Below are 20,249 nucleotides of genomic sequence, written 5' to 3' on the forward strand. Positions count from 1 at the left end.
AGAGAAAGTCTGTGCGAAGTTCCGAGTCCTGGTAACCAGATGGCTTAGACGCGATGCAGGAGGAGGTAGAAGTAAACAAAAGACTTCCGAGGTCTGACTATGGGCAAATCCAGTAACACACAGGCAGAGAAGGGATAACAGGTAGGGAGCTGGATCAAAACAGACAAAATGGGGCAGAGACCAGAAACGAAGAGACACAAGCAAAAACGGAGCAGGTTCAAACTAGAATCAGAAGCACCCATTGTTGAAAGGGAGAGTGCCTATATCATGCTACGTCTAGGTCTACATAGGTCACGGCGAGCAGCTGTGCCATTGTTTATGTTGCCGCGCCATAAACGCAAAGATGCAGACCGTCGCGATGGTAACCTGTAACAAGACAGGAACGGCGAGCGGCGAGAAAAAAGACAATTGAGCTTGATTGCAGATAGGAAGCTTTGGCAGTTTACCACGTCGTGCAGACCTAGAAAGGCATGGATTCCTGACAAGTAGCAACTGTGAGAAACTTTGTCTCAGGTTTCCAGGGATCCACGGTACTTACTGGTCCCAGTGCCAGTTCACTCCATCCTCGAAAAGCGATGGATCATCCTTGAAAGGGCCCCATATTGGGCATCAATGTGTAAGACACAAAACTGGTAATTGCAAACAAGATAAGAGAAGAACAGTTTATTCTCAACGACTACGGGCTGTCTCTTTAGCTACAGCCAGCAGCGGTCATTACTCACTGTCCATGGGTACTGCGCCTCACACCTGTGATTGCAGGCTGTCTAGGTTCACAGACTCTCCTAGTAAATGCAGGCTACCCTAATGGCAGCATTGGTTAGTGTAAAGTGTGTCAGGGGTTGCACGCAGTCAGTGCAGCCTGTCAAAGTGGGAACCAGCAGCTCGGTATAATTTCCACCCCACTCACTGACTCACCCTGAGCTGCCTGTGCGGTGTGCAGTATCCCCCCACCCCTGCACCAATAGACCCCTGTCACACCCTATTGAGCAGCACATATAAACGTGAAAATGCATTGGTAAATCCCAAAATATAGCTGACCCCGCCTTGTGCAAGGTATGTATAATCATTTGTGGGGTGCTCAAGGACTGCGAGAAGGGAGTGTTGACTGGTTGATTGGGAATTTTTCAAAACTTGAACTTATTTCTCCAGCCTTGGGTCTCATTCTGAAACAAGTCCCACGCGTATTCGCTTCAAGCTGACTCAGGTTCATCTACAACAAAATACAGTCATAGTGAAGTGAGCAATTTGCAAGATATCTTCAGCTTTTATTCACCTTTACTTCCTGAGGTTGTCATTTTCCAGACAGTTTATGGTTTCCTACAATGAATAGAATTTTCTACGAAAACATGCACAAACATCCATTACTCATCAATATTGTAATTGCATATTGTAACCTTTCTAGAGTTCACGCTGTTCCCAGCACCAGGACACGTTCTCTCACATCTAATCTATGTTTGTCCATCCAAAGGTCACTGTGCATCTGTAGTTTATTCCGGGTATGCACAGAACGTCCCCTGCATTGTTAATCATTGGCACATACAACCTGAGACGGAGACCCACGCAATGAATCTAAGTGATTTGCCCGCGGCTGAAACTAATGCGGCCGAAATGTTTGCATGAGAAAGGTGTGAACTACCAAATGTTCGCACCTTTCTCATGTGAACACACATAGATACTCACACCCACACACACAACACTCCCATAACACCCCCCAACCACACTCTCAGCACACCCCCACCCACACCAACAACATAAACAAACCCCACTTACCTTCATTTTCACGCTCGGTTCAAGCAGCGCCAGTTCCCTTTCACTTCTGTGATCAGGAACCGGCGCCACAGGGTCCTTTTCTTTTCTTTTATTTTTTTACGGAAGGCTGCAGGGGTGTCCCCCGCAACCCCCGCTCACTATACTATGAAGTGTAGTGAGCGGGGCGATGCAAGGGAAACCCCTGCAGCCCCCGTTTCTTTTTTTCTTTAAACGGAAGGCTGCGGGGGTGTCCCCCGCAACCCCCACTCACTATACCATGAAGTGTAGTGAGCGGAGCGATGCGGGGGACACCCCCGGAGCCTCCATTTTTTTTTTTACAATGCTACCACTAAAGGTTCAAACTTTTGGTGTTCGAACCTTTGGTGGTAGCATTTTTAGAACTTTTGTTCATTGCAACAATTTTTTGTCAGTAAAATCGTCCTATACCCACGCAATTAGTAGAGAGAGAGACGAAGAAGGCATATATTATCTCAATTGGACCTGGCTCTTCAAGGTCCAAGACTGAATAAATAGTGAGACAGGCATTTTGCATGCACCACAGCATTTTTATGCCACAAACATATTTAATTTAAGGAGAGAAAATAGAAGACACAAAATGGAGTCTGTTTGCGAACAAAATGGAGGGCTTAGGCTAACTAAAAATGGATGCAGTTTCACGTTACTTTCTCCAGTATGGTTACACACTTGCGCCATTAAACCCCTCCTCCTTTGCTCCTCCGCTCCACGGACGTACAAGCTCTTGGTTGCTAAGCTACCAGAGCAGTGAGAGCACCTGACCCGAGACACTGGCGCCACGATGGAACTTTGCACTTTTTTTTAAATAGGCTGGCCTTCTGAGAGAAGAAATCCAAACCCATAGTGGAGTAAAGCAGGGATGTGCCCTGGCCCCTGCCCTCTAAAATTTTTATATTGCAGACCTAGATGCGCATATGGCCTCAATCTGCTGTTTCTCGCAGAGATCGGAACAATGAAAATATCCCATTTACTCTACGTGGACGACCTCGTCCTTTTGGACTTCACAGAAATCGGCCATCAACGTCAACTAGAGGGACTTCAGAAATATGCAGAGATGAACAACTTAGAAATCAGTACCAAAAAAATGAAAATACTGATCCTAAAAAGGGCGGCGAAGGAACAAAGAAAACCTTTAAATGGTATCTGAATAAAGGGAAATACTGCAAATACTCCTTGACTCCCATTATAGCTTTTTATAGAACAAAGGTCATTCCAGCTTTAACCTACAGATCAGAAGTACTCCTTAATATGCCGGCAAAATGGTGGCCCCTAATGGAAGGTCGATTTTGGAAAAAAAGTTTTGGGGCTGCCCCGATCAACACCTATCCAGCTGATAAGGAAAGAACTAGCTCTGAGCTCAATGCTAATGGCAGTGCAATGGAAGAAACTGACCCTATACGCAACATTTCTGAATAACTCGACAGTTCCAATGATTAAAGCGATCCAACAGGAACTCCTACATGGAAACAACCCCTTAAACTTCTCTTGGATAAAGGAATCTGTCACTCTGATAGAGGCCTTGGAAAGTCAAATGAACGACCTTCTTCTTATTCCGACTACAATCAAGAAAAAACTAATAATAAAAGACTGCATAACGATCACAGAGGAAGTAGCCCAGCTAAGACGCCATTAGGACCTTGCAGCAGAAACGAAAAAAGGTGTTTAACACTCCCATACCTAACAAGATGCCCTGATCCAGGAATCTGAGCATCCTTTATGACATTATTGCAGCATGTGACTCTACTCACTCTACATGCAGCTTCTGCAATAAGGACAGTAAAGAAACACTCAATTGTCTTGGGAGGATAGCTCAGCGGCAACGTGCTCGCCCTGGAAGCAAGACGACATGGAGCAACACAGGTTCGATTCCCGGGTCCGCGCTTAGAAACCTCTGGGTATTAAGCGCGTTATAAATAACCTATCATATCATATCAAGCACCTCTTTACGTTGTGCGCTCACTTCTCAGAGCAAAGGACACGCTTTTTATCTGAATATAAGACTATAACGGCAGACGCATGGTGGAAACATATGTTAAGTGGAGCCAAAACATCAATAACATTAGCCACGGTTGCCTTTTATAGATCTGTTCTGGAAAAAGCGCTTGCCAAAAGACTAATTGAAGATAAGTCCTGAAACCTAGGATCAACGGACGAGGATGCGATGAGCTGGTAACTCCTTTGAACAATCATAGGCAGACCAACTGCCCTTGCTGAGCTTATGAGGACTTGCTGTCTCTTCTTTGCTAAACATTTTACTGTAAACTATAAAGGTTGAAAACAGAAAAACTATTAAAATAAATTGCAAGCTCCAACTGGGATCGCAATGTTTATGCCCGGGGTAGCAAGGGAGACACTAGGGGTCGCTGTTGTGACCTCTAACTACCCCAAAATGACGTCCCTGTCTTCAGTGAAGAACACTTTCTTACGTTTGCACGTGCCTCAGAATAGGCCCCTTTGTGATCTGTCAATTGAAATTGGTTGTCATGTCCTAACATTGTGCAAAGCAATAAGGGCTAAAACAATTAAATGCTGATTAAAAACAACGGGGTAGGAACAATTGGACAAGTGAGAACACACAATTTATGTGAAGTATAAGATTTTCAACTTTTTTAAAAAAACTTCAGTGAAGATCTCGAATCACAGAGAGTCAGGTAGGCCATTCCAAAGTTCGGATGCAAGATAATAAAATGAGCATTTACTAGCTTCACACGTGGTACCGTGAGTAGATTGCTATTACTTGGTCTAAGAACACATCAGTTCTGCTTGATGGATACTCCTTGTTTCAGGTAAACAGGATTCTTACCAAAAAGGCACTTATGTGTACTAGCTAACAGCCTGAATTTATGGCGCTCCTTAGCATGGGAGCCAATGCAGAGACCGCCTGGCTGCCGCCACATGATCCCTATGTTTAAGGTGTCTATGGTGTCAGTGTGCATTTACATTCTTATTGTGGCAGGGCATTAGTTACATTTTACTTGACATCAAGGGCAAAAAGAAAACATGATCAGTGATATTAGGTGGCTAGGCTGGCTTACATTGGTGGCTCCAGTCTAGCCATAGATGATTTGTGTGTCATGGAATTTTTGCACTTTGCATCAAGGCTTAAAGCGAACATAAGTGTGATTACTGGGTGGAATAACCTATCTTGGTAAAGCTAGTTTGCATATACTTTCTTTCTGTGGCATGGCCTTTTTTACAGGCTCAGAATCTTTATTTATAATTTATTTTTGTATTAGTAAGTGCATTTGGCTTGTCAAAACCAACCTTTTACACTACACATTGAGACAATATAATAATACATATATACACAACATAATCATGCAATATTTCCCATAAGATAAAAAGGAAGACTACATAAATAATACAATTCCACATATTTCTTTTCATAATTCATATTCGTGTAAGTTATCAAAATAACAAATTACATCAGGGATGAAGGATCAAAATGTGTCTTAACCTTCAACTAAACATGGTAAACTGCAGCAGAGATTACTAATGATTCAGCTCGAAATATCTGCATATGCTTTATTGTTCTGTGGCCAAAGTCTGATATTCTGCCACTCCAACCCCCCGACCCCCACAAAGACCGCACAGCCGGGCCTCCCTAGGGACACCACTCCGGCACCAGTGTACTCCAATAAAGGGAGAATGTTGAAACGCAAACACGTTATAATCGAGTCAAAGACGGATTTTTAATTTAACCAAATAGCCACACGGTAATGTGATAAATGAACCCTGGTTTATATACTGCATGTCTCTTTTCTTTGCTGCGAGCCTTGAAAGAGATTGCAAGCGATCCCACACTAATGATTTATCTTTCAGCTTGCACAGAAAAGAAGCCGCTTCATTATCCAAGGGCATCACCATATTCATATCCCTGAGATGCGCTGTCACAGTGTCTAGCAGTCATTTATAGGCCGGATTGGAGGGTTTTAGCTTTGCATGCTCCACTGTGAGGCCCAATAGTGATGTTTAGCCAAAGTTCATACCTTAAAGAGGAAAGGAAGTCCCAATTCCAACAATAGTGCCTGCCCCCGCGTTGCACCAGGAAGTCCCAATAGAGAGCGCAAAATCTTAGCCTCAACCTTATCAAGCCAACTAACCAGTCTCGCCGGCAGAACCTCTAAGGCATATAGAATACCAGGTATAATGCATTTGCGATAAACCTCGAGCATGCTTTCAATAGAATATCTACCTTGCTTAGGAATTGCCGACTTGATTGCTTGCCACTTGCATATGGATCTAAAGGGCAATACCTCTGCATAAAACAGAAGAAAAGGTGAACTCCTAATAGGCAGGCTGTTAAGACGGATTTCTGAACTCTGTCCTGGTGGCGCAGAAGTTCAGAAGGCCAACCTAATTACTTGGAACAGGGTAACCTCTGGACGAGCCAGACCAATCAAGGTAGCGATCGCGGCGGTCAAGACTAGGTCTCAAGAGGGGTGAGGGTGACTGAAAGCCCGCAATGAGCACACAAAGCAAGATCACTTACAAACTACTCCAAACAGTTGTTATATAAAAAATATAAACACATTTATTTTAAGGCCTTTAAAACAATGACCGTAGCGAGAAAATCACAATATCACAATACTAAGCCAACACATACCATATCAACACAATATATATACAAATACGACAGTCGCAAGCGTTATATGCACGAAATGTGTAGTCCACCTAAAAGGGAAGGAAAACAGGCAGTGCGAAATAATGCTTAGACCCAGTTCGCCTTCAGCGGCACCTAACTAGATGGAAGTCCGAGCCCTGCGAAGAGTGGAGCCTTGTGCTCAAAAGTACCTGCACACGCTGGTGCCAACGGGCAAAAGAAGAAGCTCTTCGGGGGAAATCAGGCAGTTCAGTTTAGTGCACAAAAGAAGAAGAACAAGTTCCGCGACTCAAGCGCAGCCTCCACAGTGGGCAGAAGCAGAGCGCGAGTACGGACAAGGGTGCTGTTTTACACAGCGGAGAAAAGCAATGGGCTCCTGCAGGAGGGCGACCAGATCCTAGCTATGCTACTCACCGGTCCCCGATGCAAGCAGACCCAGGATTCTCCGTGTCAGTTTCAGCAGCTGGCAGGCTCAGAAGAGCAGGAAACGCCTTGTTGTCGTGTTGAGTAAAAAGACGTCCCAATCGAAGAAACCTGCACAGTTTGTTACCACAGCAGGGCAACGGAGCGGCCGTGTGTATCTGAGCCAAATGTACACTACTCACTTCCGACCTGGGAACGCCAAGTGTACGAAGCGTGTGAGAGTGACAAGGACCCGAAATACTACACAACCCAGCGGCGGTTACAGAGCAAGACGCCCGTGTAAGCTGGTCAGTCAACTGGATGGCACAGAGACGCTTCCGAAGGCTTACTGGCAGGAGATGGTGAAGATGCCGAGAATAGCTGTTCCCGCTATTCCAAGGGACGAAGTACCAGTACAGGCCTTCTGGTTCGATCAAAGGTGAAAAGGGTTTCACAAGGCGACAGCAGTGCAGAGGAGAAGTCCTTCAGCGGGTCACCAGCGATTCCTCGGTCCAGCCTCGTGGTTGCAGGATACTTGACTCCTGTATCCCTTCGTTCGTGAGAACTCAGGAGATCGACATGGTAGTGGTGTTTCCAGCCCCCTCTTATCCACGGTTCCCTTCGCGCCAAAACGGAGGGGACCCAATGGGAGATCCGCTCATCAACACTCACACCATTCGTGGACCAATCACGGACCACGGTGGTCCCAGGCATTCACACCACCCTAGACTCTCTGGCACCCAGGATGTGTATTGGGACCAGACATCCCAGCCCACATCCTGGAGGCACCTGTAGAAGCCCGCGAAAGCATCCGTGTTTCGCGGGAAAGTACATGCCCAAATAAGGAAGGCCCCGGGTCGGCTCGACCTGGGGAAGGTGAAGGGAGCAAGACGGTCAGCGGACAGGACAAAGGAGCCTCGTGGTCTGGCCATTTTGGGAGCCAGGCCACCATTTTGTGTTAAGCGCGGAAAACGCGCTTAGAACGCTAAAAGGAGCTCAAAATACAAAGAAACGATCGCTGCCACCATTCCCGTCCCTGAATTACTTGCACCGATCAGATACAATCCTAAACGAGTATCTAGGGCCTGTAGAAGGCTAGAGACCCAAGAGAGCTGTAACTTAGCTTACAGTGCCCTCTTGTGTCATGTTGCACGAAAGCCGCAACATGATAAAAGAAACTACGGGAAACAGCGTTCCCCGGTACTGACTGTCTTAAGGGCATGTCAGTTTCCCCGTAAGAAAGGAGCGAAAGCCCAGAGGAGTGCGGCAGAAGGCTGCACTTCTCTGGCAAAGTCAAGAACAAGGTGAAAAACAACAGCAAAAAGTTTAGGGGTTGCCACATGGAAGGAAAATTACCTACAATTACGAAATCTTTCCTAACACAGGCCCAAGTAGTTATAGGTATTAACCAACTCAAGGTACTTTCCACCCATAGTCCAGGGAAAGACTAATCCTTTACTTGTCCTCCTACCGCCCACCAAGATTTTTATTTTGGTGGGGTTGATTTTCAGATTATTAGCCAAGACATATGAGTATATAGCATCCAGTGAGTGTTGTAACCCTATGGGCGCTTGGTCAAGAAGAACTGTGTCATCGGCGTACAAGAGCCATATGATATTCTCACCGCCGAACTTTGGTGGAAAGTTTCGAATATACTGCAAGGCCTCTTCCATGTCGGCCACCTAGAGGTTGAAGAGGAGGATAGCAAGTACACAGCCTGTTTTAGGCCTGCGTTGGTGGGAAATGATTTAGATGTGCTCCCCTCCTGCATCAGCCTGACCGTCATCGATATTTCAGAGTAGAGCAGCGTAATGTAATACAGCAAGGTAGGGTCAATTCTCCAATGCTCCAGCTTATCCCATAACTTAACTCTGGTTACACTGTAAACGCAGCCCTGTGATCTATATAGCAAAAGGTATAAACATGAGTCTGCACTATTAAGGACGTCTGACATAAGTGATTGAAGCACGCTGATGCTATGTGAGGTAATTCAGCCTTTTCTAAAGCCAGTCTGCGGGGACTTCAGGAGGTTATTTTCTTCTGCCCACTTAGCAAGTTTTCCCAGTAGGAAGGCTGCAAAGATCTTCCCGCTGGAGTCCAACATAGCCAGCAGATAGAAATTGTTGGGATCTGAACGCTGGCCCTTTTTATGGACCGGGATGTATATGGATTCTATGTCAGCTACTAGATATTTTGTCAGTCTTGAAAAGAAAAACAAAGCTCATATAAAATACTGGCCCAAAACTGTGGGTGTCTTTTGATAACAGCGTTTGCAAGGCAATCTGGACCAGCAGTCCCTGAGGCCTTAAACCTCTTGATTACCGTTACGACATCATCTTCGTCAAAACCCAGTTATCATGAAAAATAGGCCCATACCCAGTAGCTATTAGCCAAGAAGCATTTTAGTAGATACCAACAATATAAGCACCCCAGATCTCTTGTGAAATACCACAGACCTCATGTGCTGCATCACCAGACATGAATGAGTGAAACAGATACCAACATTTTTTGAAGTCATGTGAACTAATCAACGCTTATATCATTTTCCAAGATTGAATTTGTGGCTGTGCAGCCAATTTTTATATTGTGTACATAATGTGGTGATCTGTTAACCAAGTGCTTATCCCTTTTGAGCTTGCGCATGGCCGCATCCTCTTTTTGTGTATGGCAAGGTCAAAAAGCGAGCCCTGATTGGCTGAAGTATTATGAACGATTAAGTGCCTATGCTGACGAGACCAGGCATTTTCCACCATTTCACTTAAGTCCCATTGTCTGTGAAGCAGCAACTAAACAGGTGAGTAGCCGCAAGTTACAAGTGATCGTTTGAATTGGACAATTTTTACTTCGGACCAAAGGATTCTGTTTCTCTGCAGGTTAATGGCAGCATCCACACGAGGGGACTTCCTAGAAAGCGAGATATTTAAGTGCAGGGGACACCCTAACCATGGGGTGCTTGCTCATTGTCGTTGGAATGATAGCAAGGTCCAGCACACACTTGTGAATAAGATTATTCACAATATGTAGTCAATGCAACTGCTCGCCCTACCATTGCGCCAAGTTGCAAAGGAAGAAGACGTGTCGCCACTAGGTCTAAGAGGAAGCACATTACATTCCAACAATACGCCCAGCCACAGACGACCTCTTTTCAAAGATTTGATGTGCAATATGCACCATTGTCAGGCACACTTGTATCAGGTACACATTCAATCTCGCAACCCCCTATTGAGGGTGGCTAGCATTAAAATCATCCGCCAACACAATGACCCCAAGGAGAGTTTTTCGCCCTCCATTCCAGATAAGTGTCTGAAATAGCTGTCACTATTTGCTCTGTAATCACTCCCTGGGGGGGGGGGGGGGTGCAGGGTTCATACAGTGTACATTTGACAGTACTTTGCAGTGTAAGTTAGTATGCAATCTTGATCCTGCATATTCTCCAGCATGGGGTCTGGCATGGATTCACATGCTCATGAATATTCCCCGTCGTCAGGCTGGGAATCCTCGGTAAAGAAAAATCAGTATCAGTTTCTTTTCTGATCTGTCTTTTGTAGTAGTAACCAATCACTGATCTCTGTGTCATACTGACCACAGCCAATGACTGCCATCTCCCTAAGCCCCGCCTCTGGCAGCCATCTTCAGATTTTTACCACACGTTCAAGTGTTGGGATCCTCGTGCTATTGCTCTCGAGCTTTAGTGCTTTTTCCGCGCTTTTTCTTAGGACAATTTTCTCTTTTTCGGTCAAAAGAGCCTCAAGCTCCACCGTTTCTTTATCCGATCAACGGGGACCCGTGTCGGATTCTTCTACGCCCCTCAAGGGTGAAGATTTTGTCGAGCCACGCTTTTGGAGGACTCCAGAAGTTTCTCAGGCCCTTCTCGATCATGGCCCAGGAGAAGGGAAGCTCGACGCCCGGAAAGCTGTTCAGGGTCTGCCCTGGATGCCAGCTTCAGAATGTCTTTAAGGAGGACGAACACTCCCTTTTCCTCTACTGCCTGCATGAGGACAAGACGCACGTGGAGAAGGACTGTGCGTTTTGCGGCAATATGTCGGAGCGGACCATGAAGGACCGCCATCTGCGTCTCGCCAACTGGCTGGAAGGGAAGAGCCCGTCAGGCGAGAAGAAGAAGAAGAAGTCCGAGCAGTCTTCTAAGACCTTTGAGGGCGCCCCGGCGACGGGGGTCCAACAGAAGGCCAAGCACCGCGAGTCCGCTGGCACCGGGAGCGCCGAACGGTCGGGCTCTACGGGCGCCAGGCAGGGCGCATCCTCCCCGGCGCCATCAACCACGAGCCAACGCTCTGGCTCGGGTAAGAGGAAGGCCGAGCACCCGGCGAAGCTCCTGGAGAGACCCCGGTCGTGCTCGAAGGCCCCATCGGAGGGGGAGCGAGGCGGTGACCCTCCCCCCAAGGAGAAGGCGGTGAGCGCACCTAAGGTGGTGAAAGCCTTGATCCATCCGGCCAAGGCCTCTATCGAGACAGTCGCGGCGGCCCTGGCTCAGCCTGTGGAGGCTACACCAGTGGTGGCGAACTCGGGGCCCAGAATCTCCCTGCCACCGCGGAGGGAGTCCTCTTTCATGCCCATCGACAGGACCCCCGTGAAACCTCCGACGGAGAAGAAAAAGGGGGGGCAGGAGGTCGTCGTGGATTCGGCCTCAACCTCTGAGGAGGAGCTGATCGAAGTCTTAAGCCACGGCGTTGGCGTGGAAGAAGACCATCCTGTCGGGAGGGACCCCGATGTAGGAGGCGACGAGAACGTCGAGGGTGCCGACGGGGCTCCTGACCGCCCATCGGAATCCCCTCAACCAGTGCCGCAAGACAACTCGGCGGCCATTTTGTTGGCTATACAGTCCTTATGCTCGGAGATAAGGACGAGACTGCCGTTACCACCAACGGAGGAACCGCTCCCGACGGGGGACGCGGAGCCAGGCCCTTCTGGGAGCCCTCCTCTTAAGAGAAGAAGGATTCATCCTCCACCTCCTTTTCAACCATCACGCCCTGCTCAGCCCTCCTCCCCGTCCACGACACGTGGGGATGATACCGGGACTGACACGGCCGCGACGGGTACAGACGACGAGGTTTACGACGAGGATCTCCCGTCGTCACCTCCCCCCCCGGGCTTCCCCGCCCGACGAGATTGGATCGTTTCACGCCATGATCGCCAGGGCATCCAAGCTTTTCCAGCTCTGCCCGGAAGAGAAGAAGAAGGAAGGTTTCCTTTATCAACGGCGCGAGACCAAGAGGAAGACGGTCCTCGCTGTACCTCTACTGGACGATATCTGGGATGAGGGTCTCTCCACAACGCCGGCGAGAAGGGATCGGTATGAGAAGTACCGGGTCCCGGACCCGGCCCCCTTGTGCCTTCGGGCACAGCCGACCCCGGACTCGGTCGTCTCCACGGCGGCCAGGAAGAAAGCGGGGGGGGCTCGGCCTCTACGTCAACCTCCCCGCCGGACGGCGAGGGAAAGAAATTGGACACGATGGGACGCAGAGTCATCTCATCGGCAGCGACGATGATTAAGGCTGCCAACGCCTTGGCTATCGTAGTCGCTACGACAGGGAGTTGTGGTACAAACTCGCCCCCCTGCTGGACTTCTTACCAGACGACAAGAGGGCGGAGGCCCTAGAGATCTTGCACGGACATCGCTGACACTGGATTTCGCCAGTTGGGCAACGGCGTGTGCCTTAGGCGGCGTGGATGGCTCAAGGCTACTGACTTCCGTCAGGACGTGCAGACCAGAGTCTTGGACATGCCGTTCGACGGGAGCAACCTGTTTGGGAAAACAGTGGACGATTCCCTACAAGCCATCAAGGCGGACACGGAGACGGCCCGGGCTCTTCGTGTTCTCCAGCAACGACGGCCGCCCTTTCGGAGCGGCGGAGGCAAACAGGGTGCCTCCAAAGGTTCCGGCGGCGGATTTTCCACCTATCGTCAAGCGGCCCGTTCGTCGTCGCAGGAAGCCTACAGAGGACGAGGCAAGTCGGGCGGACCCCGCCGTCGTCGCCAAGGAGGACAAGGCGGCAAAGCCTCGTCGAAGCAGGACTGAACCGGCCGTGGGGTCGGGCCCCCACCGAAGTACCCCGGTGGGAGGCCGGCTGGCGAGCTTCGTCAGCGTGTGGGAGTCCATCTCCACCGACCGTTGGGTGCTGGACGCCCTGGCTCAGGGTCACGCACTCGAGTTTCTAAAGAGGTGCCCGCGTGTCCCCCCTGTGGCCAGGAAGGAACATCACATCCCTCAACTTCTCTTGGAGGTAAAGGCGATGCTCAAGAAAGGCGCCACCGAGCTCGTCCCAAAGAGGCTTCGGGGCTCCGGAGTTTACTCAAGATACTTCCTCGTGAAGAAGAAGACGGGAGGATGGCGTCCCATCCTGGACCTACGACGACTGAACAAATTCATCAAGGCACAGAAGTTCTGGATGGTCACCCTCCAACACGTCCTGGGTCAACTGGAGGAGGGCGATTTCCTGTCGTCGTTGGATTTGGAGGATGCCTACTTCCATATCCCCATCCTAAAGGGACACCGAAAGTTTCTCAGATTCGTGGTCCAAGGGCGTCACTACCAGTTCAGAGCCCTTCCCTTCGGATTGAGGTCGGCACCCAGGGTGTTCACCAAGTGCCTCGCACCGGTGGTGGCGCGGCTGCGCCTGGAGGGGATCCACGTCTACCCCTACCTGGACGACTGGCTCATCCGAGCAAAGACGAAGGAGCTCGCCGCGGAGCACACGGCAAGGACCGTCCAACTACTCACGGACCTGGGATTCTCCATAAACTACGCCAAGTCCCACCTGGTGCCCGCGCAAGACGCACTGTTTCTGGGAGCGAAGCTCGACACAGTGTCGCTTCTGGCCTCTCCGTCGGAGGAAAGGACGAGGGCCATCTTGGGCAAGGTGCAGCGGATGCTGGTTGCGGACGCGGCCAGGGTGAGGTCCATCAAGTCCCTCCTCGGAATGATGTCTTCTTGCATTTATCTCATCCGCCTGTGCAGGCTTCGGATGCGCCCGTTGCAGGAGTTCCTGGATGCGCGCTGGATCCAGACGACGGGCAGCTTCGAGGACAGGAACACACTCGACGAGAGTTTCCGACGAGCGATCCGGTGGTGGGGCACCCGCGCGCATCTGACGGCGGGCATGGACTTCCAGACCCCGGGCCACCAGAAGACAGTGACCACGGATGCCTCCCCGGAAGGGTGGGGAGCGCACACTGAAAACCTGCACGCGAGGGGTCTTTGACTGCCGGCGGAGAGGTCCCTCCATATCAACGTCCTGGAACTCCGTGCAGTGTTTTGGGCCCTCAGGTCCTTTCTTCCGTCCCTCAAGGGCAAGGTGGTGAGGATCTTCACCGACAACACCACCACCATGTTCTACATCAGGAAGCAGGGCGGTACCAGATCCCCAGCCATGTCCAAGGAGGCACAGGATCTGTGGCATTGGGCCGTAGCCCAAGGGATGTTTCTGGTGCCGTTTCATCTGGCAGGAATAAAAAACACCATCGCCGACTCGCTCAGCAGAGAGCTGCGCTCGTGCCACGAGTGGGAACTACGACAGGACCTAGTGGACCGCCTCTTCCGACGGTGGGGCACACCCCAGATCGACCTGTTCGCGACGGCGACGAACTCCAAGTGCCGGAGGTTCGCCAGCAGGTTTCCCCAGCCGAGGAGCATGGGCAATGCTTTCTCGTTCCCCTGGGAGGGCCTGTTCCTATATGCGTTCCCTCCATTGCCGCTGCTGATCCGGCTCATCAACCAGCTCAAGAGGTCACGGTGCAGGATGATCCTCGTCGCACCTGCGTGGCCGATATGGTTCCCGGACCTTCTGGACTTGTCAGCGTCCCCGTCAATCAAACTGCCAGTGGACGCGGATCTTCTCTCCAGGGAAGGAGGCGCCATCCTCCATCACGACCCGAAGTCGCTGAACTTGCAGGCCTGGCTCCTGCAGCGTTAGAGTTTGGAGGTTACGACATACCGGCCGACTGCAGAGAGGTTCTTGCAAAGGCCAGGGCGTCCTCAACTCTTAAATGCTACGGACACAAATGGAAGAGGTTCTCTGTCTGGTGCCACGCACAGAAGATTAACTCTCTACGGATTACGGCTCCTCAAGTACTGCCGTACCTGCTGACGCTGGCCAGGGCTGGACTGGCGAACGCTTCCATCAAGATTCATCTTGCTGCGATCTCCCGATACACCAGAACCACGGGACGGACGTCTTTGTGGTCTCATCGTCTGGTGAAAGAATTCATGAAGGGACTGTTCAGATCGTTCCCGCCGGTGAAGGCCCCGACCCCGGCGTGGGAGCTCAACGTGGTGCTGACCAAGCTCATGGGACCTCCGTTCGAGCCTCTGCACTCAGCTCCGTTGAAGTTCTTGTCGTGGAAAACAGCGTTTCTTGTGGCCATCACCTCCGCACGACGGGTGAGAGAGATCCAGGCCCTTTCCCTGCAAGCCCCCGCACTTGACTTTTCACGACACGAGGGTAGTGCTCAGGACGCACCCCTCCTTCATGCCCAAGGTGCCGTGGGACTTCCACCTCAACGAACCCTTGGTGCTGCCTGTTTTCTTCCCGTCGCCTTCGTCGCCGGCTGAAAGGACTTTGCACTCGCTGGATGTGGCTAGAGCGCTGAAGTTCTACGTGGACCGCATGAAGAGTTTTCGGAAGACGTCACAACTTTTTGTGAACTTTGGACCTGTCAATCAGGGGAAGGCTCTCTCGAAGGCTTCCATTTCCAGATGGCTCTCCGGCTGTATCATGTACTGTCATCGGTTGGCAAACCGACCGCTGCCTGGCCGTCCGAGAGCCCATTCCACCAGAGCGATCGCAGCTACCACGGCGTTCCTATCTGGTGTGCCCTTGCTGGACATCTGCAGGGCTGCTACGTGGAGGTCGACGCACACCTTCACGAAATTCTACTGCGTCGATCGGGATTCCAGGGAGGAGTCCAGGGTCGGCCAAGCAGTGCTGCGCAACCTGTTCGCATAAGGTGAGCCTGGTGAGGAGGTAAGAACTGCTTAATGTTGAGTTTTTGATGTAATGCTTAATGTTGAGCCTTTGCCACCTCCCGTGGTTGTGCATGTGTGTACTGCTATGTATTCTTTTATTCATGAGCATGTGAATCCATGCCAGACCCCATGCTGGAGAAGGAACAAATTACTTACCTGTAACTGTTGTTCTCCAGCATGGGTCTGGCATGGATTCACAGCGAACCCTCCCGCCTACCCCTCTGCGGCTCTTCACTTGGTCATACTGCCACTTCACGTGCTACCAAATCTGAAGATGGCTGCCAGAGGCCGGGCTTAGGGAGATGGCAGTCATTGGCTGTGGTCAGTATGACGCAGAAATCAGTGATTGGTTACTACTACGAAAGACAGATCAGAAACGAAACTGATACTGATTTTTCTTTACCGAGGATTCCCAGCCTGACGACGGGGAATATTCATGAGCATGTGAATCCATGCCAGACCCATGCTGGAGAACAACAGTTACAGGTAAGTAACTTGTTCCTTCTCACAGAAATAAATGGGGGGGCCTCGACCCAATACACAAACCAACCTGGATGTTCCAGGCTGGAATACAAGAAGCCTCTGCATCACGCCTCACAGGTCAAGGCTTTTCCCCCAAAGCGGATATGCAAGACCCTTCAGAGCCCTTCTCTGCCTGCAAGCCCCTGTAACCTTTCAGATAGGGGGTGATTTGATAGCCAGGGTCCGTGGCCAATACACCATATTGGCCCACCTGAGCGTGTTCATGGGCAAAAAAGAAGGTACTGGTGGATATTGAGATTGGAAGACTAACAGATCAAAACCCATGTTAGACACTGCTGTGGTGTACATGCATATTCTCTCAACAACAATCAGGGCTGGGAATTCTCATTTGTTAATACTGGTAATACTGGCATATATTGGTGCAGCATGCATGGGCATGTATGGGCACAGCCGGCATGAACATGTTTTATATGTTGGCATATGTTGTGGCCAAACGCACAATGAAAATGTGTAGGAAATTGGTTGTGTTCTCTGTTGGTGACTTGCGTTTATTGTGTTTTTTGATGTACTGCCATACAAAATTGATTGCAAACTGTGTGGCTTTTTACTCAGTTTTTCACAGAATGTGCTTTAAAATGCCCCATTTCAACCCCTTGTTTGGTTCGGCCTCCCTCGTTGCGCACGGTCGCTCCTGCATATTAGACACATACATTTATGCGTCGCCAGTTCAAAAAATCACAGGGTGGCACCGGCTTCACCCTATCCTGTGCCCTCAGAAATGGCACTTTAAACTGGTGCATTAAACAGTTCCACGTGAATATCTCGCCTGCAAAATGTCATCAGGGAGACGATTATTTTTTCCTGAACCCTAAAATACTTTGCCCAAATATTCTAGGAGGGGTGTCATGTATTATTCTAAATTCCAATCCTAGAATACTTGGAGAAAGTTTTTGATTTAAATCAGGGTGCAAATTTGGGGAAATTTTGCTTGACGTGATTTTCATTCGATACCCATTAAAGTGGTGGTGACATCTCTCATGACCTATCCAATAGGGTATTATTTTGGCTCTCTGCCCTAACCTGTGCCCTAGACAGGAGCATTTAACCAATGTAGCGCCATCTCTCCAACTTTGGGCAACAGGAGCATGATCACCTGTCAAGCCCTGTACACATCCACACACCCACCTCCCGCATGAAAAGACCATGAGGAACCGTGGCAGTGTATCGGGCATCATTAGAAAAGAGCCCACACCACGTGGTACATAAATGGCTCGTTGGGATTCCATGCCCCTGAAACTCTGTAGTGGCCTGTTAAAATACAAGCACCAACAAATGTCTTTTCCTGAATGATAAAAAATAGAGAAATGCAGCTTGTTGACATTGTTTTCTACTCTATTTTTAGACTCGATCAAAACAAGAATTACCGCCGCCGTGTGAAATGCCAAAGGAACACCAGCCTGGCAAATACAGCATCGCTGCCTCACATCAACTCTTTCATGTTGCGCCGCCGCTCGTGCTCGTGCTTGAAGACCCGCCGCTCGTGTATATAGAGCCACGACTCGGATATGAAGAGCCGCCGCTCGTGCTCGTGCCTGAAGACCCGCCACTCGTGCATATAGAGCCACGTGCTCGTGCCTGAAGACCCGCCGCTCGTGCAAGACCTGCTGCTCGTGCATGAACAGCTGCCGCTCTTGCTGCCTCACCAACCACACCAGACCAGCTTTAATGATTGTGATGTTACGTATTCTCCAGATGTATCCTTGCTCATCTGCTCAGCTCTTCCTTTAATTAACGAGCGTTTTGCGTTTTAAATCAATAAAACACATAACCTGCATTTTAGACTGTGATGTTTTGTTCTTTGGCAAGAGGATGGGAGATACAGGATGTACACTATCCAATTGGGCCTCCTATGGATGAGGTCAGAGTTCACTCTTATGATGGAACTAGTTTGGGTACATAATGGATGGGGGTGGCCTAGAACGCTAAGAAGGAGGAGGATGGGGAACAGGGAAGTGGGGAACCCCTGTTTGGACCCTCCCCACCCCCCTGTTTGGATCTTACCAGCTGCAGAGAGATGGATTAGATGGCATCTTCCTAAAATGGTGATAACAACGTTTCCTTCCAACCCAGGGTGGTGTTATGTGACAGAACAGGGAAAACAGGTTAATTTCAGGTCAACAGGTAAGGCTGGTGCTTAGCTTAAACTGGTGGAGCGCAGTGATCATTCCTGATAATTCCAAACCTACATGGGTTAAGTAATGGTAGAACAGATTTTCATCATTTTAAAAAATAACACATCATAGTAATGAGGCGTGGTGTGATTATTGGAGGGAAATCAGCCTAACTGTGCTGGAGATCTGACACTAAAGAGGATCGAGAACATATCATGAAATGAAGACACATCACAGCCACATGAAACCCTGAGAAGCAACGCAATTCTTTAAAAATCACTAGAGTTTTTAATTTCCTCAGCACCAAAACCTTGAGGTTCTTTCTGTTCATGTTGCTGTTCCTTGGAATCTAGGGGAGGTGTTCTACACCCTGAGCAAGTTGAAAGTAGGCTTGTGTTGACTTCATATGCTTGTAGTGCCTCTGATCTCCTGCTCCAGCACGCAGACCTGGTGGGCCCTTTGAGTGAGACATAAGAAATATTGCGGGTACACTGTCTCCGCATTGGTGCTGCAGTACAGGATTTTTTCTTAGAGGCCACTAGCGCTAATCTCAGGACACTGGATTCATGGCCGTGGTAGGCAGGGTCTGGGCTGCAACAAAACATACAGTTACAGATGCTTCATAGCGTGCTTCTCGGCACTATATTATGCTGCTGTGTTTGAATCGCCTCCAAGAGGCCAACGTGGTTACTCTTTCTAGCTTTCAAGGTGAGGAGGAAGCACAAGGGGTACCAGCTTGTAAGCGGGGACACATCTGCAGGATCCTCTTTTGTTTGTGTACCTGTGTGACTGAAACACCTCTTAGAAAAATGTTGTAACAGTTTGGACATGGGGCCTATAAGCTTTAGCCCCTCTCCCCCTGTTCACATCCACTGACTAGCACAACATGGGATCTTTCTCTGAAAGGATCTCCATCAAGTTCAGTCCATCTCTCATTATATCAGTCCTGCATTATTTTCAGTTTTCGCTAAACACCCATTCTCTCTCTGTGAAGAGGTTGATGAGGTTTTATCTTTGAACCACTCTTTTCCTTTTTGCAGGGGTTGCATGATACATAAAGGTCTTGCAATTATTTCATGGAACTTGTATTACAATTCTTGGCAATTCATAAGTCCCCCTCCACTAGCCCAAAAATGCATTTCTAATTTGAAAAGCTCACTCCCAACTAAACAAAATGTATGTCAGACAGTCCACATAGGCTTAAAAAAACACCTGAGGCTGTAAACTGCTAGAATCCATTAAAAATACTTGCCCCTGCATTCAGGACCGGCTTAAGGTATGATGAAGCGGGGCGCCCGCACTGGGGAACACAAAATAAAGGGCACAGCGCATCGCTCCTTAAGACAGCACCATAATCTGGCTTCTTTCTGACATAGGAGCTCGTGCACCCTGACTTCAGAAAGTAAGACTCTAGTTGCAGTGTGGTGCTCCGGAGCGCTGTGCTGCAACTAGAACGTTACTTCCTGTCCACCCAGTTTGCGTGAAAGGAAACCAACTTCCTGTTTTCCTGTATGCGTAGTGGAGGTTCGAGCACGGGACACCTTCCAGTTAAGAAAAAAAGATGGTTTTGTGTGTGTGTGTACTCTGTGATGCTGGAAATGCATTGGAGGGACAGGGCCTCCATATCCTTGTCCTGTACTCCCTTATCATGTGTGTTCTGTGTTGTTTTCTGCACAGGAGTCCAGTGGGACACCTGGCATTGCAGCTCTTCCTCTTTTTGGTCATGGTGAACAGAGACCCTTGGGATACCCCTATGGCAACCATGGGTGGGGGTACAACCCTGTACCCCTAGTGCATCTTTTTGGGCACCTGTGTGTTGCCC

General features: G+C 49.4%; 1 protein-coding gene across 1 annotated transcript in view; it reads left to right on the plus strand.

Annotated features, from left to right (window-relative positions):
• The window catches only part of LOC138567566 (uncharacterized), a 171,228-nt gene extending 153,138 nt beyond the window's left edge, over positions 1-18,090 (plus strand). Inside the window, exon 4 of the mRNA XM_069645915.1 lies at positions 17,659-18,090. Within this exon, the coding sequence (XP_069502016.1) occupies positions 17,659-17,895 (237 nt within the window). The 3' untranslated portion in view covers positions 17,896-18,090. The remainder of the gene's footprint in view (positions 1-17,658) is intronic.
• The last annotated feature ends 2,159 nt before the right edge of the window (positions 18,091-20,249 follow it).

Source organism: Ambystoma mexicanum, chromosome 2p (assembly GCF_040938575.1).
Source record: "Ambystoma mexicanum isolate Mex_15411 chromosome 2p, UKY_AmexF1_1, whole genome shotgun sequence".
NCBI lineage: Eukaryota > Metazoa > Chordata > Amphibia > Caudata > Ambystomatidae > Ambystoma > Ambystoma mexicanum.